General features: G+C 48.7%; 3 protein-coding genes across 7 annotated transcripts; 1 reads left to right on the forward strand and 2 right to left on the reverse strand.

Moving 5' to 3' along the window:
• Positions 1–332: 332 nt before the first annotated feature.
• Positions 333–9,843, reverse strand: LOC105920622 (P2Y purinoceptor 3). Its single transcript, XM_012856235.3, has 3 exons — positions 9,403–9,843; positions 4,209–4,829; positions 333–2,125 (listed from the first exon to the last, which is right to left on the reverse strand). Exons 2-3 carry the CDS (start codon positions 4,634–4,636, stop codon positions 1,228–1,230), a joined length of 1,326 nt encoding a protein of 441 aa, XP_012711689.3. The 5' UTR covers positions 4,637–4,829; positions 9,403–9,843; the 3' UTR covers positions 333–1,227.
• Positions 9,844–11,681: 1,838 nt separating this feature from the next.
• On the reverse strand, positions 11,682–19,292 carry im:7136398 (schwannomin-interacting protein 1). Of its 4 annotated transcripts, none has more exons than XM_036142651.1 (7): positions 19,013–19,292; positions 18,563–18,713; positions 18,191–18,330; positions 15,909–15,984; positions 15,322–15,456; positions 13,481–13,598; positions 11,682–12,494 (listed from the first exon to the last, which is right to left on the reverse strand). In XM_036142651.1, exons 2-7 carry the CDS (start codon positions 18,707–18,709, stop codon positions 12,400–12,402), a joined length of 711 nt encoding a protein of 236 aa, XP_035998544.1. In that variant the 5' UTR covers positions 18,710–18,713; positions 19,013–19,292; the 3' UTR covers positions 11,682–12,399. The 4 variants fall into 4 exon arrangements, with proteins under 4 accessions (XP_035998544.1, XP_035998543.1, XP_035998546.1 ...); XM_036142650.1 differs by having other exon boundaries at positions 15,909–15,990; positions 19,013–19,289; XM_036142653.1 differs by having other exon boundaries at positions 15,909–15,990; positions 18,191–18,294; positions 19,013–19,288.
• Positions 19,293–21,046: 1,754 nt separating this feature from the next.
• LOC105920625 (protein FAM122A) lies at positions 21,047–27,741 on the forward strand. 2 transcript variants are annotated; one of them, XM_012856242.3, is made up of 9 exons: positions 21,047–21,816; positions 22,803–22,878; positions 23,462–23,518; positions 23,599–23,645; positions 23,723–23,780; positions 24,996–25,060; positions 25,136–25,194; positions 25,278–25,365; positions 25,440–27,741. In XM_012856242.3, exons 1-9 carry the CDS (start codon positions 21,728–21,730, stop codon positions 25,552–25,554), a joined length of 654 nt encoding a protein of 217 aa, XP_012711696.1. In that variant the 5' UTR covers positions 21,047–21,727; the 3' UTR covers positions 25,555–27,741. The 2 variants fall into 2 exon arrangements, with proteins under 2 accessions (XP_012711696.1, XP_012711698.1); XM_012856244.3 differs by having other exon boundaries at positions 25,139–25,194.
• Positions 27,742–27,861: the final 120 nt, after the last annotated feature.

The raw sequence follows: 27,861 nt of genomic DNA on the forward strand, positions 1-27,861 counted from the left end.
CCTGTCCCTGAACTTTGACCCCAGAGACAGGAGGCGTGGATTTACTTGGTATGAAAGCTCTTTTACCCAGAAGGCACCTGGAGATGTGTGAACACATCACCGCTCGTTCCTCAGGTTGAACCGCATGACTGGACACACAAGCTGGTTCTGGTTCTGAGCTAAACAGGCCGGATCCAGTAAGCCAGTCGGTTATCTTGCATTCAGAAAGTTGTGGGTTTCATTCCCCTCCTGTCAATCTGCCCCTTGGCAAGGCACCTAACCCTGAGTTGGACCAATCCATGTGTCCAGCTTTGAGGTGAATGCCACATAAATCAGTCCATTTAGCTCAGAACCAGCCTGATGGGCGTTTCAACCTGTTACCAGATTATTAATGAACTTTAATCTGCAGCAGAGCGTCTGGGTTCCTCTTGGTTTTAGTGGTTCAGCAGATTTTAAGATTAATACAATGCTGTGGTTAACCTTTGATTCTGGATCTGTTGAAATTTAAAGAAAACTTTGTGGTTCTTTTCATGTGATCCGGTTGAGAATGATTCGATTATGAGACGATTCATTTATTTACATTAGTATAATTTAATGCAGCTTGATGATTTTCACTGAGGATTATTTACTTTGAGATATTTAGCAGAATTGTTTCATTTTCAGTCAGTTTTCTTTTGTATCAAATGAGATTAAATATAGAAATTGCTAAACGAGGTCCAGTGGGTTTCTGTGGCTGCAGGTCCGGTCCAAACCAGCAGAGACGACCCGATTAACCGTCGGTGACAGAAAACAGGCGTTTATGAAGGATCCAAACGGACTTTAATTCTCACCCAGAAACATCAGAACAAAGAAAACTAACGAGGTCCAACAGGAGAAAGTGACCTGAGAACGTTCAAACACAGAACTTTGTTCAGTCGCTGCTCCTCCCACTAAGTTCTGCAGAGTCTGGTTCTACGACACCAGAACCGGGTTCAGGTCAGGCCTGGAGTTTCACCCAGGAGCTGGAGCAGGTTAAACTTTCTGTAGAGCGTTAACGTGTTCACCTTAACATCGATGGGAGAAACTGATCAAACATCTCTGCAGGCACCGCCTCCAGGTGTGTCTCTGGTTCAACACACCTGGATCCAATAACTGCGTCGTTAGCAGAACCTTCCTACAGGTTGAGGAGGTAATTCAGCCGTTTGGTTCAGGTGTTTGGATATGAACTTGTATAAATGTGTTTTGGAATAAGACCCAAACACAACCGTCCTAGAAGATGATCCGTGAAGACTTGGACTCATCCTCCACCTGCAGCTCCCGCTCAACCTTCTCAGCCGCCTCCTGCTCCTCCTCTCCTGCTCCGTCCTTCTTCAGGATGGTTAGCGGCCACCAGAGGGCGCCGTTCCTTCTGTCCCGGCGGACGGTTCGTTCCACGGGCCAGCAGCAGGGGGCGCCTTTGTCCCCCGTCAGGAAGTAGAGCAGGGCGTTGAGCCAGGCGTTGCAGGAAGCCAGCGGCCGGGTGACCTTGTAGCAGATGGAGACGGCCTTCATGGCGTTGCAGCCGCCGAGCTGGCCCCGCCGCAGCAGCAGGAACAACGTCCGCGTCACGTGGAAGGGCAGGAAGCAGAGCGCGAACAGCAGCGTGATGGTCACGATAGTTTTGATGGATTTGCGCCGCCTCCTGATGTAGTGGGAGTACTGGGAGCCGGAGATGGAGACCGACGTTCTCTCCCGATCTCGCCCTCCATCGACCGCTCCGTCCCCAACCGCTCCGTCCTCACCACCCTCTATGGAGCTGGGCGGAGACCGCAGGCTCTGGAATATAGTCCGGACCACCTGAGAATAGCACCACCCGATGATGACGAAGGGCACAAAGAAGCCCAGCAGGTGGAGGACGATGCCGTACGGAACATATTCAGCAAAGTCCTTATCGATGGCGTCGTCCCAGCAGTTCAGGTACTTCTCCTCAGTCCGGTTGTCTCCCAACCACGCGCCCTCAGGTCCAACTGCTCCAGCACCTCTGCGCGTAACTTCTCCTGTCTGGGCAAACCTGAAGATTGGACAGGTGAGAACGAAGACCACCACCCACACTGAGGCACAGGTCACCTTCACCACCCGCTTGCTCTCCAGAGTGATGGTCCTCATTGGATGGCAGATCCCCAGGTACCTGTGGACACACCAAGCGTTGGTTCAGTCGTCTCACCTCAGGCCAGAACAAGGAGGTACTGAGGGTGATACATGAACCTAACGGTTTATCAGCGCCCTGTACAGGTAACAGTCTGTGTGAATGCTCCCAGAGAATCAGTGGCACCAACACTGGACCACTGGACCAGTCCCAGATAGAACCACCCAACCGATGCAATACACAACGTGACCTCATCGATCTCCACTGTCTGATGTCTCTGAGACATCGTCACTCTGCCGGCCGTCACCTGCTCCGGTACCGGCCTGTAGACCCTGACACATAACCTCAGAAATCACCCAGAACCGATCAGATACTGCCTGTAGCCTGGTCCAGATGTTTGGAGGACGTCTCTGGCTGACTGTCAGGTGATCTGGTGACCGCCTGATAACGCCGGTGCTCTCTACGTAATGCCGTTCCATTCGTATCGTCCAGACACCAGCTGACTGAAAGACGGAGGTCCAGAAGCAAGAAAACAGTCTGATAAGAGAGTTCTGGTTCTGCTCCTGTTTTAGGAACTGGTTCTGACCCATATCCCAGGACCAGGTGAGGGTTAGAACGAGGTGAAGCAGTCCTCCCTGCTCTACAGAATGAGATGCCAGGACGCCTCAGCGGGATGCAGAGACTCATCCTTATTCCAGTGGGGACCAAATCTAAACGTGGTGGTGACCAGCAGAACCTTCAGAACCTTGTCAACAATGGACCTGGAGGTTCCCAAACACGCCGTCTTCTCCACAACCTCCCCTTCACATCTGTCCATGAAGTTCTGGAAGAGTCCGACCTTCTCTGGAGACAACCAGAGGCTGTGGAACCATCTCGTCTGCGTGGATTCTACGCCCAGACCGTCCCTACCACCCTATCATTCCCTCTGGCTGTGGAACCAGAAACCTGCCGAGGTTCCTCTGTGTCGTTCTGAGCGGCTGTGTTCTGGTTCTGGTACCGCAGAGCAAGAAAACCTCAACAGAATCAATAAATGCTGCCTAGAGACAGAACAAAGACAAGAGAACAGCTCCTGTGTTCCACAGGATTCCACGTGGTTCTATGTGGTTCTACAGGGTTCCAACGTGGTTCTATGTGGTTCTACAGGATTCCACATGGTTCTATGTGGTTCTACAGGGTTCCACAGGGTTCTATGTGGTTCCACTTGGTTCTACTGGGTTCCACATGGTTCTATGTGGTTCCGCGTGGATGCACCGAGCGGCTGGCTGAGGGAACCAGGGTGACATTTTTATTTGGGTCTCATCATCAGTTTCTGCTACTAATAGTTTTATGGTTAAATAAATAGACGCTAAATCAGCCAAATACGTTCTTGCAGAACACTTCAAGATTCATATCAGGAGTTCCAGCTAGTTCTACCTCAGCCGGCTGCCAGAGACCCGGTGGTTCTGGTTCTGCTGACAGAGCCGGGTCAGATTTACCGGCGTGTAGCTAACCCACCATTAGCTTTGTTTGCTGCCGCGTCCAGCGGAGGAAAAGCACCGACTGGAAGGAAAACTACAAGGTTTCAGTGGCAGCACCGCCTCCTGGCTGCTGATTGGACCGGACCGACCCGACCCGACCCGGACCGACCCGGACCGACAAACCCAAACAACAACAAAGGGTTCTCTGAGTCGGGAGCTTTCCACTTAAAGCAGAAGAAAAAACTAATTTTCCAAGCAGTTCAGGCTCAGTGGTTTCTGTCATCCTGCAGGAAGTCAGTCGACGTTGTTCAGCAGTTTTTCTGCTTTAATACTAAACGGTTCTGGAAACTGGACCCGGGTCCCCCCCGCTCTGCAGCCTCTGATTGGCTCCCAGACGCTCCACAGCTACTGTCCTGTGAGCGGCGTAGGGTTTAAAGGTTAAAGAGACATTAAAAATTAACAGAGCGGCCATTTACACAGACGCTCCATGAACCAGGACAGGTGTACCTGCCTGGGAGGGGGCGGGGCTTATAACACATCTACACAGCTGATGAGGAGCAACGAGGCTCTGGAAAAACACTGAAAACATCCCAAAGCTGCCGTAGTTCTGACATGGAGAACATCAGAAGCACAAAAATGAAACTGAGGGTCTGTAGAACCGTGCGTACCTGTGCACGGAGATGCAGGTGAGGAAGAAGATGGAGCAGTAGAGGTTGAAGTAGAAGAGGAAGCGCACCAGGCGGCACATGAAGTCCCCGAACACCCAGTGGTCCCTCATCACGTAGCTGGCCACCAGGAAGGGCAGCGACAGGCCGTACATCAGGTCCGTGGTGGCCAGGTTCACCATGTAGATCAGAGAGGTGTTCCAGCGCCGCCCGCCGCCACCGGCGCCGCCGTGGGGCCGGCACGACCGCACCAGAACCACCGAGTTCAGCACCAGGCTGAAGAGGAAGGTGAGGGAGTAGCAGACGGGCAGGAAGACGTACTTGTAGGATTCGTCGATGCTGCAGGAGGACGGAGGGACGGAGGAGGGGGTGGAGGTGTTGAGGCGGCTGATGTGTGGAGTGGTGCTGGAGACCCGGTCCAGGCCCATCATGACCCAGTGGGTTAACGGTGGAGCAGCTCTGACTCCTCTGGCATCATATCAGCCGTCCAGTCCTCCTGTCTATCTGTCTATCTATCTATCTATCTATCTATCTATCTATCTATCTATCTATCTATCTATCTATCTATCTGTCTATCTATCTGTCTGTCTCTACAGCACCTGTTGTTAGCGGTCCGATCCGTATCTGTCGAACAGAAGAAACAGACTCATTAGTTTGGCGGCGCTGGTTCTGAATGTGCTGCCGCCGTGTTCTGCTGATGAAGGCTGCGTCTCGCTCCATTAGCTCCTCAATGATTAACGCAGCTTTCCGGAAACCTCGTCTCTCCGCAGCAGCTTTCGGTTCAGGGTTTACATCCAGAGCCGCTCTTTGGAGCAAACGCTCAGCGGCGGTCCGGTCCGTCCAGAACCGGGTAAACACTGAAGAACAAACAGGCGGTGGGAGGGGTTCCAGCTTTAATCAACTAAACTTCCTCCAACTGTCGTTCTTTATGGCACGGCTTCATCCCTGCATGAGTCTCAGACTGAAGGATCCGTTACAGACGCCGTTAGAACCGCTGAGAACCTGAAGGCAAACAGCTGCGGCGCCACAGAGCGCTCTGATTGGCTGACAGAGCCGGAGAACAGCATCCCAGAATCCTTCCTTTGGCTTTTTCTGCATTACTGCCTGACCCACAGAGTCCAGACATCAGAACCGGTCTGAGGCAGAAAACACTAGAACAGAACCGTATAACAACCCAAGGTGGGCTTAAACATCTGATGGTCTGGTCAAGAACAGAAACTCTGACATCCATCAGTCTGGAAACGGTTCCACCTCCAAGGCTTTGGGACTCCAGAGAACCACAGTCAGAACCATGATCCAGATGGAGAGAACATGGAACAGGGGAGAACCTTCAGGCCGAACCACCAGAATTAGTCGACAACGACTCATCCAGGAAGAACCCAGAACAGCATCTAAAGGGGGGGGGGGTGGCCTAGTGGTTAAAGCAGCAGCTTCCACTTAGAGGAGGATGCAGGTACCCGGTTTGATCCCCACTGCCTGCACTCTGGGTTCCTGAGCAAGACCCTTGACCCCAGATTGCTCCCCGGGCGCCACACATGGCAGCCCACTGCTCCCCAAGGGGGATGGGTTAAGATGCAGAAATTAATTCCTCCATTGTGAGATCAATACAGTTCAATTATTATTATTATTATTATTAAGTTTAAAGGTCTTGATTCAACAGTAAGTAAGAGAGACGGGCGTAGAAACAGCCTCTGTGGGAGAGATCCAAAGCCAGAACCACCGCTGACCCAAAAGAACACAAAGAACCGTCTCATATTCACCACGCAAACATCTGGGGACTAAAGAGAGAAGAGAACACGCAGATGTTACACCTTCTGTCAGAGAGAACCGTCCTCAGCGGGACTCTGGAGAACCTGACTGCATGCCGAGGACCAGGGACGTGTCTTAAAGCTGCAGAACCTGTCAGCCGGTTCCACCGTTCTCCAACCTCATCGGTGCTGTGATGCTGTGGTGATCTCTGCTTCCCTCTCTGCTCTGTCAGACGCTGCGGTCACTGCCTGATGACGTCGCCACCACGCCCCCTGGTGGCCGTTCTCAGTCTCATCATTTAGAGCCTGACAGACTTGGGTTCAGCAGAAAGTGTCGGCCTCCTAAGGCTCTGATTTCACAGTAAATAGATTCTATCCAGAGTCTTTGCTGCAGCCAAATCTGATTTTAACTGATTATTAGATCCAGCTGGAATAAGGGGAGTGCTGACTGAGTGGTTAGAGCAGCGCGCTTGCACTCAGAGAAGGATGCTAGTACCCGGTTTGATCCCCACTGCCTGCACTCTGGTTCCCTGAGCAAGACCCTTAACTCCAGATTGCTCCCCAGGCGCCACACATGGCAGCCCACTGCTCCCCAAGGGGATGGGTTAAAATCAGAGAACACATTTCATTGTAATGTATGTTTCAATGACAATAAAGATGATAAAGATGATATTACTATTACTAATACTTTTCTTCCCATTTTCTCCAATCGAGCCCAAAATGTTGAAGCAGGCAAACGCGTGAAGCTCCTCTACCATGATTTAAACATATTTTCCCAACAATCTGACGACTTCATGTGTTTTATTGAAGTATTGCATGTTTATTGTTGAGCAGTTCATAACCTCACACCGTATTCATTTTAATTAGGCCCGAGCAGCGAAGCGCTGCCAAGGCCTATTTTATCTGTCTTTCCGACACTTTTTGGGGGCTTAAACATATACGAAAACTCACGAAACTTGGCAGAAAGTTGTTCCCCAATCAAAATTTTTGGATATTAATGGAGTTGAAAATGGGTGTGGTGAAACTGCTCTACAGCGACACCTAAAGTGAGTTGGGGCTACTGGTAAGTCCTAAAATTTTTAAAAAATTCATGTAGGTAGATCTGCCCAAATCATGAAAAAAATACTGGGGGTATGCCCTAAAACCAACAGGGAGTCGGCCATTTTGGGTCAAAGGTCATTTTGGATAACCTGACCCTAGCCAAATGTATGTCGCTCCGCCTAGCTCCACTCATCCATCTGGGACAGATCCATAGGAATGGCGTTTCAGAAGGCTGGACCTTATCAAAAATCCTTGCATTTGATTGGATAAGCCACTTGTCTGTCATCTTTATCAACGTGCTAGGTCCCATGCAGACACCACTGACTTAGTCCACTAGAAAGTGGGTGAGAAGAAAGATAACATGTTGGTCTCACTTGCTTTCAAACACAAAGACATTTGGGTGCAGCGTCTGGCCATGGTGGCATGGCGAGGTCAGGCATCTCGCCATGACCATACGTTTGGCTCCAGATTCCACATTTTTCATCTGATCTGTACCAAATTCAACAAATTTGATCTTGGTCCAGTCCCAAAATGATTTCCAGTGAAAGTTACTGTGGGCATGACCTACTTACTCTACAGCACCCTCTAGAATATTTCAAAACATCAGCCCCAAGCCATGCTTTGTCCGAGGTTTATGAAATTGGATATACATATGTAACTGATGAGGACCTACAAAAAAGTCTCTTGGACCCATGGTCCAAACCCACAGGAAGTCCGCCATTTTGGATCAAAACCACCATTTTGTCTGTTCAAACACCTATTATTCGGTAAATGAAAAAAAATCATAAAAAATCAGCCATTTGTTTGTATGAGCTCAGAACGTCAGGGTTTATTCCTTGGATAGATTAAAGCATATGGTACACTCTAATCCAAGCTTTTTTTTATGTCCGTCACTCTAAATTTTTAAAAGTTTGTCAAATGAACAAATCACTATATCTGCAACATGCATGTCTCAATCCTTTTGTAAATGGGCACACATCTTCAGTTAACAGAGCCTAAAATATGTTGCCAGTTTGGTGCAAATCCATTTTTGTTTGACTAAATTAGTTTACATTAAATGTTTTTGCCTATGCCACTATGAGCTCAAAAAATTGTCTCTACAATTTCTGCGTTGAACTACATGGAAATAAGTTAGCAGTTAGAACACGCATTCCAGATTACCCGTAAATATTTTCAGAACTTTAGAACCAACGATTGAATTTTTATAAATATTTTAATTTCACAGAAACTGCCCTATTCATTGTTTATGGAAAAATAAATACCACGTTCGGCCACTATTGGCGCTGTTTCACTCTTTTTCATTGCAGTACGTTTGAATGGCAGATAAATGAAGAGATTCTGCCTTATTTAAAAACTACATATGCATCACAGTAAATAGAAAATGGGAAGTTTATTAATAAAATTACATATTAGTATGTAGTCTTTAAACAAGGGAATTGTTGAGGGTTAAACAAGAATGATCTGGATTTTCTCTCAAAGCAAATCATACACAGTCACAGACAAAAGTCTCTCACTAGGTCATCAAATCTGTCAGTTGATCAATTATACGTCCTGCAGGGATTTTGAAGTTCCAGCAGAATCCGTATTCAGTGACACAGTATTGACACAGTAGCAATACAGTTTGTGTAGAAACGCTTCATGACGCTTCATCCATCACTAGTTATGACTATTGCAATGATGGTGATCGGTGGAATAGAGCGCTAATCCTGCGGTTGGCATGGAGGTCGTTAAGCGACGCTTCCACGGTGCCGACAGGCCGAGCGGCGAGGAGCTGCGAGGGCCACCAATGCTGCTAGCAGCTTTAATTTATTTATTTATTTTTTGGCAGGAATGATGAGTCCCCTGGGAACATGGAGACTTTTAAACATCTGGTTTGTTTGCGTTGGTCTAAGCAGAAGAAGAGAACCTCTGGGATCGTTACTGGAGGCCGTTAATGTTTCTGTCTTAATGCTAATAACTTTTCAGAAGATCTCATTTGATGTAATGAAAATAGTGAAATCTGCCTGACGTTAGAAAGCTTTTTCCTGCTGGATTATTCCCATGCTGCGCTCTGATTGGCTGATTGGCTCTCAGACCCGCAGGTTCTGCTCTGACCTGCAGCACGTCTGTCAATAATTGATGAGGTGTCGCTGAGTCGGAACCGCAGGGATGAAACCCAATCCAGGGACTGCAGAGCAGAGCCGCTTTAATTCAGCGCTAGATCCTGACAGCTTCAGGAGGTCCAGCTGCTCATCACAGCTTTTCATTCCATCTTCTGGACCTTCTGCAGATGAAGGCCCTGTAATAACGCTGATCTGAAACGTTGAACCTTCTCTGATCACAGAGGAACCGCAGCAGATCTGCCTCTGGAGCCTGAAACCTTCATCACTTCCAGGGAACCAGAACCAGAGGAAGGAAAATCTGCTCACCTCCTGCTCTGCGTCGTCTCTCTGCTCCTCTTCACCTCCGCCTGGAACGAGACGCTGAGAGCATCAGGTCCTCCTCTTCCTCAGGCCCCTCCCCCTCCATCATCATCATCATCATCATCATCATCATCAGCTTTGATTCAGGCTGAGCAGAACCGCCTCATGATGAAGGTGATGATGAGCTGCATCATCCCTGCAGCCTGAAGATGATTCTCTGGTTCTGGTTCTAAAGGTTTAACCGGACCAACCTGAGGAGGTCCAGAAACACCTGATGGAGTTTCATATGCCTCCGTCAGCTGTAAAAGGTTCTACCTGGTTCTGCCTGGTTCTACCTGGTTCTACCTGGACTGAACCGACAGGATTTATGACGTAAACTTTATGAATGGAAGAAGGAAAACAGACTCGCCCTGTTCTGACCATCCATCATCATCCATCATCCATCCATCCATCATTCATCATCATCTATCCATCCATCATTCATCCATCCATCATCCATCATCCATCCATCCATCCATCCATCCATCCATCATCCATCCATCCATCATCCATCCATCCATCATCCATCATCCATCCATCCATCATCCATCATCCATCCATCCATCCATCATCCATCCACCCACCCACCCATCATCCATCCACCCACCCATCATCCATCCATCATCCATCATCCATCCATCATCCATCCATCCATCATCCATCCATCTATCATCCATCCATCCATCCATCTATCATCCATCATCCATCCATCCATCCATCCATCATCCATCATCCATCCATCAATCATCCATCCATCATCCATCCATCATCCATCCACCCATCATCCAACCATCCATCCATCCATCCATCATCCACCCATCATCCAACCATCCATCCATCCATCATCCATCCATCTATCCATCCATCCATCATCCATCTATCCATCCATCCATCATCCATCCATCTATCATCCATCATCCATCATCACTCCACCCATCCATCATCTATTCTTCAACCATCCATCCATCCATCCATCCATCCATCATCCATCCATCATCCATCATCCATCCATCATCCATCCATCCATCCATCATCCATCCATCTATCATCCATCCATCCATCCATCTATCATCCATCATCCATCCATCCATCCATCATCCATCATCCATCCATCATCCATCCACCCATCATCCAACCATCCATCCATCCATCATCCACCCATCATCCAACCATCCATCCATCCATCATCCATCCATCTATCCATCCATCCATCATCCATCTATCCATCCATCCATCATCCATCCATCTATCATCCATCATCCATCATCACTCCACCCATCCATCATCTATTCTTCAACCATCCATCCATCCATCCATCCATCCATCATCCATCCATCCATCCATCCATCCATCATCATCCATCCATCATCATCCATCTATTATCCATCCATCCATCCATCCATCATCCATCCATCATCCATCCACCCATCATCCATCCATCCATCATCCATCCATCCATCATCCATCTATCATCCATCATCCATCATCACTCCATCCATCCATCTATCATCCATCCATCCATCCATCATCTATCCATCATCCATCATTCATCCACCCATCCATCATCTATTCTTCAACCATCCATCCACCCACCCATCATCCATCATCCATCCATCCATCCATCATCCATCCACCCATCATCCAACCATCCATCCATCCATCATCCACCCATCATCCAACCATCCATCCATCCGTCATCCATCCATCATCCATCCATCCATCATCCACCCATCCATCATCCATCTATCATCCATCATCCATCATCACTCCATCCATCCATCATCCATCATTCATTCATCCATCTATCATCCATCCATCCATCATCCATCATTCATCCACCCATCCATCATCTATTCTTCAACCATCCATCCACCCACCCATCATCCATCCACCCATCCATCCATCATCCATCCATCCATCATCCACCCACCCATCATCCATCCACCCATCCATCCATCATCCACCCACCCATCATCCATCCACCCATCCATCCATCATCCACCCACCCATCATCCATCTAGATCTAAGGTTAAACCACTCAAGGTTCAGATCTGCAGCTCTGATCCCAAACTCTGGATTATATTCCCATTTAATCCAGATTAGTCGTGTCTAAGGTCAGAGCAGAACCCCCTGGTTCTGGTTCTGGTCCTGGCCCGGTGTCTCTCAGCGAGGGAACGTTCTGCAGCTGACCATAAACATGTCGGCTTTATCATTTCTGTGATGAAATAAAAACAAACTAAGGCCAGAAATGAGAAAAGTTATTTTAAAAAACACACATTCACACAGGAAGAGTTAATTTTCCCTCCAAACATCTTTAAGAAGATTTTAACTTTCCAACACGTGTTATCATGTTTTACATCATAAAATACATTTTAAAAAGTCACAGTGGAAACAGGTCCTTTAAATTCACATCATAAAACATTCCTTCTGTTAATTCTTACGCTGAAAACATGCTTTTATTCAGACTAATCCGGGAAATGATCTAAATATCTGAATATAAAGCTGCTGTTAGAAGAAAATATTCCCCCTGCTTTAATAAAACTCTGTTTTTAACCGATAATAAAATATAAATATGAATATATATTTCTATATTTGCCATCAGTCGGTTCATTAAAAGATGTGTTTGAGGTTAGAAAGAAGAAACTGCTGATAATGGTCTTTAACATCTTGTATAAAACGTTTACGCTGAATAAGGTTTCTGCTTTAGTAAATGTTTTAGAGACAGCTGCTCCACATGTGGAGCTGTAGAAACGTGGCGTTCCCAGGATGCTGCTGCCGGACGCCAAGGCCACGCCCTGCTTAAGACGCTCACACCTGAGTTAACGAGCTGGTCCAGAAACGCCGAGTCATGGTTCTGTCCTTCATGTTCCTGCAGATGAGCTCCGTCTCTGTTCTGCTTTCATCGTTTACTCTTCCCTCGCCGTCCCGACCCGGAACAGGCTCGCCCCGGATCCCGGTTCTGGCTCAGGTCAGGTCCTGGACGTCCAGCAGCATGGCGTCCTGCTTGGTCCTCAGCTGGTCCCGGACCAACAGGTGGGCCACCAGTTCAGAGCTCAGAGCTGCAAGAAAAACCCAAAATCAGACGGTACCGAGAGACGGATCCGAGGATGAAACTGAGGGTTCTCCAGCTTTAAGCCTGCAGAACAGGGAGAGTTTAAAAATATTCCACATTCCTTCCTGTTCCGGACATCGGACCAACAGGATGGAAGAACAGGAAGGTAAAACCGGACCTTTAGAACCGGCCCCGGTACTAGAACAGCCCTAAATAAAACCCAGTCAGACCAACCGCCTTCAGAACTCCCCTCACCAGGAGTCCAGTCTAACTGCAGAGGTTCTGGTCTCAGAGGTTCTTTAGAGAACCACCAGCATCATGGAGACCAGGAAACCCAGCAGACGGGTCAGGGAGGAGGTTCTGGTCCAGTTTACAGCAGGTCAGGTTCTACAGAACCTCCCAGAGTTCTGATCATCATGTGGACCTGGAGAGAGGATGGACCACCTGCAGACCTACCAGGACATGGACGTCCACCTGGACTGACAGGCTGGACCAGGAGAGCATTGATCAGAGAAGCAGGAGGACCATGGTGGCTCTGGAGGAGCTGCAGAGACCCACAGCTCAGGTGGGAGGACAGTTTCACTCCTACATTTACTTGCCAACACCATGAGGCAGAAAACACATCAACCAGAACATCATCTCCACTGTGAAACACGGTGGAGGCAGCATCATGCTGGGGGAGCTGGTCAGAGCTGATGGAGGATGGATGGAGCTAAACCAGGACCATCCTGCAGGAGAACCTGAGACTGAGGTGGAGGTTCTCCTTCCAGCAGGAGAACCAGCCTTAACCTGCAGCCTGAGATGTTATGGTTTAGATCAGATTCATGGGTTAGAACGGCCTAGTCAAAGTCCAGGTATTAATCCAGAGAGCATGTTCTCAAATGTTCTCCATATGCTCAGCAACACGCCATTCTCTAAATGTGAGTAAAAACAGTTAAGAACCAGTTCAGCCTGAAGTCTGAAGCCAGAACAGAACCAGGCGGAGACTTTTACCGTGAACTTCCTGCTGCAGCGACGCCTTCAGACTGCGGAGCGTCTGCAGAGAGCGACCCTGCAGCTGCCAGCGCTCCAGATGTTCCCGCTGGGCGACACAGCTGCAGCCCGCCTGGCCCTGCAGCACACAGTAACACAATCACACACAGTAACACAATCACACACAGTAACACAATCACACACAGTAACACACTCAGTAACACACACAGTAACACACACAGTAACACACTCAGTAACACACTCAGTAACACAATCACACACAGTAACACAATCACACACAGTAACACAATCACACACAGTAACACACTCAGTAACACACACAGTAACACACACAGTAACACACTCAGTAACACACTCAGTAACACAATCACACTCAGTAACACACTCAGTAACACACACAGTAACACACTCAGTAACACACTCAGTAACACACTCAGTAACACAATCACACTCAGTAACACACTCAGTAACACACACAGTAACACACTCAGTAACACAATCACACTCAGTAACACAGTCAGTAACACAATAATACACAGTAACACAATAATACACAGTAACACAATCACACACAGTAACACAATAATACACAGTAACACAATCACACACAGTAACACAATCACACACAGTAACACAGTAACACACTCAGTAACACACACAGTAACACAATAATACACAGTAACACAATAATACACAGTAACACAATCACACACAGTAACACAATCACACACAGTAACACAATCACACACAGTAACACAGTAACACACTCAGTAACACACACAGTAACACAATAATACACAGTAACACAATAATACACAGTAACACAATCACACACAGTAACACAATCACACACAGTAACACAGTAACACACTCAGTAACACACACAGTAACACAATAATACACAGTAACACAATAATACACAGTAACACAATCACACACAGTAACACAGTAACACACTCAGTAACACTCAGTAACACACACAGTAACACACACAGTAACACAATCACACACAGTAACACAATCACACACAGTAACACACTCAGTAACACACACAGTAACACACACAGTAACACACTCAGTAACACACTCAGTAACACACTCAGTAACACAATCACACTCAGTAACACAGTCAGTAACACACACAGTAACACACACAGTAACACACTCAGTAACACACTCAGTAACACACTCAGTAACACAATCACACTCAGTAACACACTCAGTAACACACACAGTAACACACACAGTAACACACTCAGTAACACACTCAGTAACACACTCAGTAACACAATCACACTCAGTAACACAGTCAGTAACACAATAATACACAGTAACACAATAATACACAGTAACACAATCACACACAGTAACACAATAATACACAGTAACACAATCACACACAGTAACACAATCACACACAGTAACACAGTAACACACTCAGTAACACACACAGTAACACAATAATACACAGTAACACAATAATACACAGTAACACAATCACACACAGTAACACAATCACACACAGTAACACAGTAACACACTCAGTAACACACACAGTAACACAATAATACACAGTAACACACACAGTAACACAATAATACACAGTAACACAATCACACACAGTAACACAGTAACACACTCAGTAACACTCAGTAACACACTCAGTAACACTCAGTAACACACTCACACTCAGTAACACACAGTAACACACTCACACACAGTAACACAATCACACACAGTAACACACTCAGTAACACACACAGTAACACACACAGTAACACACTCAGTAACACACACAGTAACACACACAGTAACACACTCAGTAACACACACAGTAACACACTCAGTAACACAACCTCCTCCTCTTCCTCCTTCTGCTCTGCCAGCAGATCGTCTCTCAGCGCTCTCAGAGCTGCAGCCACTTCCTGCTTCAAGCCAGCGCCATGGCAACCATTGTGTCCTGCTCCCATGGGAACCTGGCAGGGCCAAAGGTCAAAGGTCGGAAAACAGCAAACATCTGTGTTTGTAGTTTAGGAGACATGAAGGTCAAGATCAGATTTTATATCATATCCATTCATCCGTCATCCAACCATCATCCAACCATCATCCATCCATCCATCCATCATCCATCCATCATCCATCCATCCATCTATCATCCATCCATCCATCATCCATCCATCATCCAACCATCATCCATCCATCATCCATCCATCATCCATCCATCCATCTATCATCCATCCATCCATCATCCATCCATCATCCAACCATCATCCATCCATCCATCCATCCATCATCCATCCATCCATCCATCCATCTCTCTGCTGTTTTACAGCTTTTAACCGTTCAGCTTTAACATCTTCTGAGTCAAACAGAGACATTTCCTGCCACCACGTTCCCCTCCTCCAATCAGCACCGATGACGTGAGAACCTTTCTGTCCGCCCCCTCCTCTTCCTCGCTGTCACTGTTGTTGATGAAGCACAGCTGCAGGTTCCTGTGGTTCAACCTGGAACTGACAGATCATGGTTGGTTTCAGGGAAGAAGACGAGCCTGAACTTTGTTACATTTCTATGCATCCATGTGCTGCATTTGACACATAATGAGGTTACAGAACCACAGATTCTCTGACTGGAAGAGGGGCGTCTGATTGGTTAACGTAGACAGGAAGTAAATTACTCGGCTGTAGTTCCAGATGTGGAAGAGAAGCGGCGTTAAATTGCTGCTAATGTTACAATTTTTATTTTAAATATTTGTTCTTATCACCGCTGATGTGACGGAGAGTTTCCACCAGAAGTCCGGTTGGGTTTAATCAGAACTTTTAACGCAGCTCCTCTAAATCTGACAGTTAAAAGCAGAGGTGTGCAAACTTTTTATCACAAGGGCCTAAATCATCAAGTCGAAAGCGCTCAAGGGCCAAATAATTATTGTTGAAATAGCTAAAATTACCCAAAAACTGCAAATAGATTTTTACCTGCTCCACAAAATATGACCATGCAATATTTTTTCATTAAAGAAATTAGGCAGATTCCCTGTAGATCCAGGGCTTTGCAAAATTGTCTTTTTAAAAGTAATATTTTTGGAAGTTTAATAATGTATAATGTATAATATTCCTAGCAATAAGAAGAGGATTTGGGTTAGCCTTTCTTTTAAAACGTATTTTACACTATTTTGATAAATGGTTCACATTTGGGTAAGTCGTTGAATAAATGTGTTTCTAATGACTATGAAACTAAAGAGAATGTAAAAAGTGTGGTTATTAGAAGACAAACACTGTGTTGAACCTTGTAACAGTCGTAATTGTGTAGTGTCTCTTTAAGATACTATAGTCTCACTAATGATGTCATAAGTATGCGCCACTGTTTTTGCAGTTGGGGGGGGGGGGGGCACACAAAATCAGGCCAGGGACCGTAAATGGCCCCCGGGCCGCACTTTTAACCCCGGGTTTAAAGCAAGCTGACGTTTATTTCCAGCAGGTCGCATTAAACGTGTCAGTGTGGTGAATGCTGCTGAGGAGTGCGGCTCACTGCCTGTAAACTTTGCCCAGACGCTTTCTACACACGCCTCGCTGAACTCCACCACTGGTTCCTAGAAAGTTCAGCTCAGATTGAACCTCATCAGCAGGTCCATCTCATGAGTTTCTAAGGAAAGACCCAAAACGTCTGGGTTCATGTACTCAGAACCTGCTGAACAGAACCTGAACCCGTCCACGGACAGATTTCTGATCTCTGCCCACTGAGATGTACAGACTGGGTTTGTTCTCATTCTAATGGAAGGTGGGAAATAAATCCAGCTAAACTGAAAACATGCTGGCATTTAAAGCTAAACAACGTTTACAGGAAGTAAACTGAACCATTCACCTTTCTCTGCCCCTTTCTGGCCACGCCCAGTTTGGTATTTTTCAGGATTGTATCTGCATTGCTGCTGATGCTGCTATAGGCTTAGGCTGCTGGAGGACATCAGGGTCTATTTCTCTCTCTCTGCTGAGTTCTCCTACTGCTCTCCAATCTGCATTGTTTGTTATTATTTCTGCTTTTAACTTTTAGTTCTCTGTCATTTTTCTCTTCATAGAAGGTATACCTGGTCTGGTGTTCTGTTAGCAGTGACATCATCAGGGGAGGCAGATCATCCTCTATTACCATCTACCATAGAAAGTACTCCTGGGTCAATGTGAGCTTCTGTGCTTTCTGTGTCTCTGCTCTGTCTTCTCTAAGCCCCAGTGGGTGGAGGCAGATGAGCGTTCACACTGAGCCTGGTTCTGGTTCTGCTGGAGGTTCTCCTCCCTGTTAAAGGGGAGTTTTCCTCTCCACTGTCGCTTCATGCATGCTCAGTATGAGGGATTGCTGCAAAGCCATCAACAATGCAGACGACTGTCCACTGTGGCTCTACGCTCTTTCAGGAGGAGTGAATGCTGCTTGGAGAGACTTGATGCAACCTGCTGGGTTTCCTTAGAGAGGAAACTTTCTCACCAACCTGGATAATATGATTGAATTTGACTTGAGATGACATGTTTCATGAATTGGCGCTATATAAATAAAATTGAATTGAATTTCAGCTCCAGCTCCTCCATTTGTGACTGAAGACCTGAGGAGGAACGTCTTTGTTCCTCCATAGGATGCCCACAGAGAGCGGGACTCCAGGGTCCAGGTCATGTTGGACCTCTGGACCTCCAGGAACCCGTCCTCTGAATTTCTGGAGCTAACTCTTGGTCTTACCGTGAAGCAGCGACTCGACTCCTCCGGGAATCTTCCTCATCTTCCTCGCAGACGTTCCTCCGGTCTCCTCCCTGCTTCTCCTCCGTCCTGAGCCCCGTCCTCCTCTGCAGACACGCAGCACCATCAGCTCCGTTCTTTCTCTTTATCAGCAGAACAGAAACCTGGAGCTAAAGAAGCTTCCATCTGTTTCAGACTGCGGCGAGTTTCATAAAGACACTGCAGCTAATGGACCACCACGGCGCTCAGCGAGAGGAGGACATTAAAGGTTTCTACAGAAGCTCCTGCTGGTGGAGGCTGCAGCACACCGAGCATCATGGGAGATGTAGTCCTCAGCTAACAGGGCCAAACTCCCCCCCACTGACTGATCTTTACCTTCTCCCTCCTCTCCTGCTCCTGCTCCTCCAGCTCAGAGATCCGCTGGTTCAGCTCCTCCCAGTGCATGATGGGAAGCTCCTGGTGGTCACCTGGGATGTGATGAAGGTCCTCCTCCTCCTCTGAAGCCTCTTTTTCTCCCTCCATCCCCCTGAGAACCAGCAGTTTATAAATCAATCATCTGTCAGAACCTTTTATAACTCTATAAAATAAACGAGCCGCTTAAAGTAGAATCACAGAAACTTTAAGTCATTGAGAAAGTTCACAGAAAGTCTCTTAAAATCTATCTATCTATCTATCTATCTATCTATCTATCTATCTATCTATCTATCTATCCCCCCATCCCTCCCTCCCTCCAGCGGCCCAGGGACGGAACCTCCAGACCCTCCGGGGTGGGACCGCTCCTGTCCCCCGCCTCCGGTCGCTTCTCCCCGGCCGCGTGTTGTTTACCAGCAGCGGGGGACGTCCGGAGCTCCAACCCGCCTAGCAGTCACTTCCAGGCGGCCCCGGACCTGCCCGACATGCCGCTGACCCGCTGCGCTCCGCGGGGATCCGCTGCGTGTTTTTCCCCCTCCGAGACGCGAAGTTCGGTAGTTTGGGTTTCACGGAACCAGGGAGGAAAGTTTGTTCTGAAGGGTTCTGGAAGTTGTTGAAGTGGGCCTGGAGGAAGAAGAAGGCAGGAGCCTCCCTGCTCCTCCTCCTCCTCCTCCTCTTCCTCCGCCCACCGACAGACGCGTCTCTGCCGGACCTCCTGCTGCAGGAGCTGCACTGCTTGGATGCAGGGAACCGGGTCGGAACCAGGACGGAACCGGAACCATCCCAGCCGTTAACTTGATGCACTTTTATATGTTTACTGTGTTTCCTGCTGGAAGAAAAAATGTGAGAATCTCCAGAACCTCCCTGAAACCCAAACAGCCTCACAGGTTCTGCTGGCACCTGTCCGGGCCAAGAGGTTCTGCTGCAGCATAAAATGAGTCCAAGCTCAGGTTCAGACACCTGCAGAACCTCATGTGGGATGGTTCTCCATCCAAACGGAACCAAACGGGCCACAGAACCCTTCTAAGTCTTTCGGACCAGTCAGAACCGTTTGCAGAACCAGTCTACAACATATAGGCAGCGGTGGCCCAGCGGTTAGAGCAGGGCGCAAGTACGAATCCCACAGACTGCCACTCCTGGTTCCTGAGCAAGGCCAAGGGGCCCGGATTGGCCCGGATGACCCGGTAGGGCCCGGGGCCTCCCAGTGGGCCCGCTGATCCCTGGGAGCCGGGTCAGACACACAGACGGACCATCAGAACATCTGGATTACATTCAGCAGCTGGACTCAACCAGAACTGAATCATGGAGGTTCAGTCTTTAAATTCAGAACCGGTGTGGCAGGATGAGGTTCTGCTGGCATCCAGCCCGGTGAGCAGCGGGCCTCCGGCACCAGGACCCAACAGGCCGGTACCGCTGGAGTCCAGGTTCATAACCTCAGCAACATGTGGTCAGAACCTGCGTGACCTGGTCAGGGGAAACTTTTACATGACCCTTTAAGCTGGACCGGCCGGTCAGAAGGAGGTTCTGGAAAAGTCCAGAATGTGGATGTGTCAGAATTTACCTGCTGATGCTGCTGGGATCCAAATGGGTTTTATTCACAGAACATAAATCAGCGAGATCCAGAAATAATCAGCATGGCCTGACCCGGTACCAGGTCCAACTCTTTGGGTTTACTTCAGTGAAACCTAGAGAGCAGAACCGGGTGACTCACTGCCTCCAGCTGCCAGGACCTGGAGGTTCTGCAAGGCCCGGTTTAGCTGTGGTTCTGGTTCTGGGCTCCGGCAGTGGAGGGGTTAAAGGCTCTTGGTGTCGTGTTTCACCGGTTCTACAGCGACTCGGCCCAGAAGGAGGGGTTCAGAACTCCCAGCATTCCTGCAGCAGAACTTCACTGAGAGGATGAGCCCGGTTCTCCTGACGGAACCAGACGTGGAGCTCAGGAGTTCCAGGTTCTGTATTTCATCACCTGCACAGGTTCCACGAGGCTCGGGTTCAGCCCAGTAGAACCTGTTGGTTCCTGTTTGCTTCTTGTTCTGGAACCGTGTTTAATGTGACGTTCCTCTGGATCTGCCTCCTGTTGTTTATTCATTTATTAATTATAACAGCAGGAAGATGAATTAATGCATCTGAAATGTTTTTATTGACATAAAACAAATTTTGCATTTTTAAGGAGAATTTCTGCTGAAGGATAAAACTAAACTGCTGCGTTAAATTAAAATATAATCAGTGTGGATAAAGCAGAACCCTCCTGAGTTTTCAGACATGTATCAACTTCATGCTTCAAAGTGTCAGAGAAACTTTATTTTGATAAAAACAGCTTTAAATTTAATTTTTAATGGTGTATTTAATCATTCACTGCTTTGAACGGAGAGCAGGAGGAAAACTTCCAGTTTTTAGGGGTTCATCTTGTTTTCTTGTTGCGTCTCTTTAATTAAAAGTTCCCCTGGTCCGGGCTGCAGTTCCGCCAGCAGCCACATGGCGGCGCTGTTTCCCCGCCGCCAGAACTACCTGTATTTGGTGAAGGACTATATGTTGTAAAAATCTTCCAAACTGTTGTTTTTCGCCCGGTTTTCGGCTCTGGGGGGTCCGGTCCGTGTTCGGGCAGCTCTGGGGACTCTGCCCTCCGTGTTCTGGCGAACCCGTCCGGGTTCGGCAGGTCTGGACAGCTTCGGAACAGGATTTGGGTCTGTGGTTGGAGGTTTTACTGCAAAAACAAGTTAGCTCAACAGCTAATCCTCAAAGTGTCGGTCGGCTTTGAAAAGTCCCCGCTGGGCGCAAACGGACCGGGGGAGCCGAAGTTTGTCCGCCAACCGGACTTTATCGTCGGGGGTTAGACATTTTACCCCGTTTGTGCGTTTTTCTGTTTGTACGGAGCAGCAGCTGGATCGGTTCTGCTGGGATAAATGTCGCTCGGGTCCGCATCCCCGTTCAGATCCGGACGGGTTTTGCGGTGGAAGATGCGATAAGGCGGCGGCAGTTGGGCTGTTGGGTCCGCTGACGCGGCGGCTCTGACTGCTGCCACTGAGGCCTGCAGGTCGGGCTTCCGCCGGGCTAGAGTACAGCCCCAGCCCGCCGTTGGAGCGTCGGAGGCCGGCTTCCCACGCCGCCACTGCTGGGCCTGCGCGGCAAGGGATGGAACGGATGGAAGTGGACCAATGCGCAGGCGCAGGAGGCGGGGCTCTTCGGAGATCAAACAGCGCCCCCATGATTACCAACGTCAGGTGAGGGGTACTACACCCAGAGGAAGCACCAAAAGCTGGAAAAATGTCTGATTATAAACAGAAAGCTATCATTTTATAATATAAAAAGGCTTTAATATCATAATTTCATTTAGGTTTCTGTAATATTTATAAAAGACAAAAATGGATAAAATAGCCCAGAGTGTTTTATGTCTTTTATTTAAAATTCTCCTTTCTGCAGTTACAGATGATGATTATATCATCATGATTATAGATTGAAATAATAATAATATATATTTGATTTTAGCGGTTAAAAGCAGGTGGATGTTTCACATTTGTGAGTGAGAACCATGAAAGTGTTGGAGACTCGGTTTAACACGCCTGCTGATCCGACTGACAGGACCAGGAGAGTTTATCTCAGTCTGCAGGATGCTGTGAGTTCCTGTGACCTGACGGTTCTGACGGTTCTAAAGGACAGGAAGTCCTGAGAGCCAAGTAGGAGAATTACTAAGGCGGGAACAGTCCAAGGACGACTGTATGGATGAAAATGGACCAACGCATGAGTCCACGGACTGATGATGACGGCCAGGAGACCTGAGAATATGACGGCAGTGATGAGGAAGAGATTCAGACCCGCATATGAACCTTAATAATCCGTGATGGACAGCATCAGCAGAGAGGAGGCAACAAGGACCCAGTGGTCTGACCGAGGCGTTTGTGGAGGAAAACTCTCTTTAATGTCTGCAGTGGCTGTTTTCTAAAAACACCAAATAGATAAATATTTCCGTTTATAGACCCTCAGAGGGTAAAAGTGTCTTCCAGCTTAACCTTCATGTACCTCCTGAGCGTCCTGCTGCTCAGTAGAAGATGCAGATTAAGACGCTAACAGCTGAATTGTTGCTTTTTCACCCTAAACTCTGACTTTGTGTGTTAATGAGGAATTGGACCAAAGACCTTCTCGTCCAATCAGAGCCGTGTCCTTCAGGCGAGACGCAGGACGCTAACCTCTCTGTCTTCCTGTCTCTCAGTGACGGGATGACCGTCTTCAGCCCGGTGTCCTCGGCCCGGTACCGACGCAGCAGCGTGTCCATCAACCCGTCACAGGTGGGTACCCACGGGCTAGACTCTGGGGAACCAGACCACAGAACCGGACTCAGGCCCAGAACCGGTTTCTGACCAGCAGTTCTCCAGAGAACGGCTTCAGTTCTTCAGGGTTAGGAACCGGAGGAGGAGGAGAAGCAGAACTGGAGTAGATCACAGAGGAGGTTCTGTCACGGTTCTGCTCCAGTCCAACCGCAGCAGAACCGTCGGTTCTCCATGTGGCCTCAGCTGATTGGCTCAGGCCTGAACAGAGTTAGACGGTAAATTTAAACGAGGACCAACGTCCCTGAAGAGGAAGACAGAAGAACTTCTGGTTCACGCCGTTAGAGCGTTTCTAGAGAACCCAGAAGCTGCTGATCGGTGCAGACCTCCGGTTCTCCATGGGATCAGAACCTGTGAGACGTTCCTCTGTATCAAGGCGCTGCGGGCAGCCAGGCGTGGTTGGTGCAGCAGCAGGAGGCCAATCAGAGCCTGACATGCAGGGAGGGTTCAGCATTTTGCTGCAGTTCTGCCCTTCAGACACTAGGTGGCGACACAGAGCAGAAACCAACCTCCTGCTGAGGCTGTCCCTCTGTCTCCTCCTCAGGTCGTCCCCCTGTCCCCCTTCTCCCTCAGCGGAGACAGACTGGACCACAAGAGGCCGGTGAGTGGGCCCGGTTCTGGTGGGTTCTGGTGGAGTCGGGTCGGTCGGGACTCACTGAGTGAACTTTGTGTTTGAAACAGGAGGAGAGCATGGAGACGATGCTGCGAGGCGCCGCGCTCAGACTCAGGTAAGCCAGCAGCGCCGGCATCCTGCAGTCAGACGTCTGAGCTCTGGACTCACCGCCGCTCTGCTTCTGCCTCCCAGTCCTTCCAGCCCGGTTCCGGCTCCGCCAGTCAGTCAGTGGCCGGCCCGGTCCCCTACGGTGAGCTGCCCCGCTCTTATTCTGAAGGCACAGGCTGTTTCCTGTCAGGGTGGTTGGGTGGTTGGAGGCGGAGAAGGGTCTGAATCCTGTTCTTGATCCAGATTTACAGCTTCTGTTTACACTGAAACCAGATTAGATGAACAGATTTCAGATCAGCTTAATGGAAATGGACCCGATGCAGATCAGAGTTTCTGCTGGTTTAGAAGAATTCAAACCTCGTCAATGTTGGGTCTTAAATTTAGTCCAGATTAGATCATCAAGATCTTTGTTCCGACTGAATTTAGATCAGATGATGTGAAGTGAGTCCAGATCAGAGTTCAGGCCACACCGAGTATATTTCTGTTTAGTGTTTAGATTAATCAGACAAGAAGAAGAATTACGACTAGAAAAAGGTTTTAAATCGTTCTAGAGAAAAATATCAGGATCCTGATATCCAGGATGACTGGATTTAATCCAGATCACACAGCGGGATTCTGACTGGATCTGGATTAGTTTTTCAATTAGTTGGTTTAGACCAGTTTTAGACCAGATTATGTGGTTTAGACCAGATTATGGGGTTTAGACCAGTTTTATACCAGATTATGTGGTTTAGACCAGATTATGTGGTTTAGACCAGTTTTAGACCAAATTATGTGGTTTAGACCAGATTATGTGGTTTAGACCAGTTTTAGACCAGATTATGTGGTTTAGACCAGATTATGTGGTTTAGACCAGTTTTAGACCAGATTATGCTGTTTAGACCAGATTATGCTGTTTAGACCAGTTTTAGACCAGTTTTAGACCAGATTGTGTGGTTTAGACCAGATTATGTGGTTTAGACCAGATTATGCTGTTTAGACCAGATTATGCTGTTTAGACCAGATTATGTGGTTTAGACCAGAGGTGTCCTGCATGTTCAACACAGCTAAAGCTATTGGCTGCTGCCGACCTGGACGACAGACTAAGAAGGTAAGATGTTGAAACACGTGGACATGCCTGGTTTAAACTGAGTCTAAATCCAGATCATAATCCAGATCTCACATTTGAGGTTTGAGGGTTTGGAGTAAAATTTGGTTCAGAGTTTGGTCAGAATTTTAGTTTTGAAAACATCAGGGCTGAGTTAAACCACATTTACAGGCTTTAAACTAAATCCAGATTAAAGCGTTTACATTGCCGTGTGTAGCCAGACTTTCCGGCTGCTGACACTGAATCCAGGTCTGGTTTTGTCTCCTGCAGTGGTTTCCGTCTCAGGACAGCGGCGTCACGCCCAACTCGTCCCCCAGTCCCACCCGGAGGTTCAGGTTCATGAGCACAGTGGGTTTAATTCTGGCAGCTTCTGTCTGAATCAGTAATCTGACCTTTGTGTTGGTGTCCAGCAGACCTGCGGCCGGCGCCGGCGTCCGGTGGCCCGTCCTGACGCCTCTCAAGAGGAAAGGTAGCTCCGCCTCCTCCGCAGCGCTTCGTAGGTCGGAGACGCGTCCGCCGTGAAATACTGGCTAACGTGCGTTTGTCCTGCAGGCGGGGTGGACTCAGACGGACCTCCCAAGAAGCTGTTTGTTGCCGGGGTAACAGACCCCGCCCACCGCGGCAGCGGCTACACCGTCAGGTGAGGCTCCGCTCAAACTCCTGCCACCCGACATCCGGCTGGTGCTGAAAACTCTTCCTGCTTCTCCTCCTCAGCGTCTCTCAGTCGACGGTGGACGCTCCGCCTGTAGGGGGCGTCGGCCCGCAGCCCCGCCCACTTTCTCTGGCTCCGCCCCCCGCCTTCACGCCCCATCAGCACCCCAGACACTAGAGCTCCGCCCCTCCCTGTGGGTCCACTGCAGGAGCCGCCCTCACCGCACCTTATTTTATCCAATCAGCTGCCAGCATCAGCGTAAGCCCCGCCTCCTCCTGCAGACATGTTGGACAGGTCACCTTGGCTCCCCTGAAGCTCTGCCAGCGAGCGCCTGGCCCGTCAGAACCGAGGCCGGACCTGAGGACACGCTGGCTGTGTCTCTGGGCCTCCTGGGTCAACAGCAGCGGACCGTGATGGAGGCGACGCGCAGACAGAACCAGAACCAGAACCGGGTCCGAAACCTCCTCGCCGGGTCAGAGCTCCGTTTAAACCAGTCCGGTGATCCTGGTTCTGCCGGTCCGGGTCGTCCCGGGAGGTTCAGGTTGTGTTCCAGCCTGTTCCTGCAGGTGGTTTGGAGAACCTTCAGCAGAACTTTCAGGTGTTCTGGTTCTGCCTGGAGGTCCAGGAACATCTGGACCCGTCTTCATCCGTGTCCGTCTTCAGCTCCTGGGTTCCTGAAGGTTCCGGGTCGAGGCTCCCAGTCAGCAGAACTGGACTTGGTTCTTCCTCTCTCACCGTCATCAGAACCATTGATCACGTTTTCATGTCTAATGTCGACCCGGTAAAGTTCTCATCAGGCCCGTTTCCCCCTGGGTCGGGTCACCGTGCTGCCCGGTCAGCAGGTGGCGCTGTAGGCGGGGAACCGGTCCACATACCTGCTTAGACGACCCGGTCCAGTAAGGATTAGAACCTGGGTCAGCGTTCTGGGCCAGGATTAGAACCACTGGGTCCAGATCTGGTTCCAGAACCTCGTTTAGTTACAATAACTCTCAGCGGTGGTTTTCTTTCGGACTCACTGGAGCGGTTCTGGTTCTGGTCCAGCTCTCCTTTGACTAGGCCAGTGTTTCCAGAGCGCTGGTTCTGGTTCTGTGGTCTTCCCACTCATGTTCTGACCAGAACTGTTGTGCTGCAAACAGAACCGGTTCTGGCCTTCAGAGAGTTCTGAACCCAGAAAATCTTAAGTGAGGCGATTTTGCACATATTCAGAACCATTAAAGTTCTGTTCAGAACCATCATCATTCACTCCTTTTCATGGTGGTTCTGATGATGAACCGCTGGTAATATCTGACCCGTCTGGTTCTGAAGTCTGTGGAGCCTCAGCGGGACCTACAGAGGACTCCAGCGGATCAGAACCAGGCCCGGTTCTTGGTCTGCTTTTGCACTTTGACAGTATTGTAGTTTTATACTTCCCTCCATCGCTGTGCCTGAACGGGTCGCCGACCCGAACCCGGTGCCATCTGTGTTCATACGTGGAGCTGCTCTTTAACAGAACCGGGACAGAACCCGGACAGAACCGCTCTACTCCTTTTCTCCAGACCTTTGTTGCTTCTCTGTTGCTGCTTTATTTCTGGCCTCGTTACCGACTCAGAGGGTCCGATCCGTTCCAGGGAGCCCGGTTCTGACCGGGCTGCTGACCGGACCGGCCGGGTTCTGGAGCGGTTTGGACTCTCTGAGGTAACGTTGCTGTACAGGCGCCGTAGCTTTAAGTCGCTTCTTATTTGCACATTTCCTCCACATCCCTGTTACCGACCAGAACCGTGAAGAGGAGCCGGTTCTCCTGGGTCCGGATCTCAGAGCGATTCTGGAGAACCGGAGCTTCCAGGAAGCTTTTTAAGCCAAAAAGATCTCCAGTAAAGCGGGCCGAAGGATCCTGACTGAACCTCTGGCCCGGCTCACGTTTTGGTTCCGCTGAGGTCCGTTTGGGTCTCGGTTCTCTTCCCGCCTCCCAGGAAACGGACGTTGTAGCAAAGGCAGAAGGAGCTGCTTCAGTATTAAAGTGACGTTCTGGAAGACCAAAGTCTGGTACCGGCCCAAAGTTTCCCAGCTGGTCGGGTCCCGCAGAGACCCGCCCGGCCCGGTCCGGTCCGGTCCGGTCCTCCTGCTTTCAGCCAGAACCTTGGAAGTAGATCAGCTGAATGAAATGTGGCTGAACTTTCTTCAGAACCGGGTCCAGAACCGGGTCCAGAAGGGCTGCGGGGCTTTAAAGGGAACTAAAAGCACATGGGTTCTGTTTCCTCTGTAAATATCTTTTTCAGCGCAGACGACGTATTTTTATGAGACGGTCATTCCCAGAGTCCAGCTTTTATTTTATCATGTCCATCATAAATATGATTATATATTGTTTATTAAATCAGTGAAATGAAACCTGCAGCCAGCGTCTTTATTTAAATCATAAATAAAGGATTCTCTCCCACAGTGGAGACCAGGCCTGCAGGCTGAGGTAACGGGTCGCTCTCAGAACTCAGCCTGGTTCTGACAGGAACA

The sequence above is a fragment of the Fundulus heteroclitus genome, chromosome 11 (genome assembly GCF_011125445.2).
Source record: "Fundulus heteroclitus isolate FHET01 chromosome 11, MU-UCD_Fhet_4.1, whole genome shotgun sequence".
Classification (NCBI taxonomy): Eukaryota; Metazoa; Chordata; class Actinopteri; order Cyprinodontiformes; family Fundulidae; genus Fundulus; species Fundulus heteroclitus.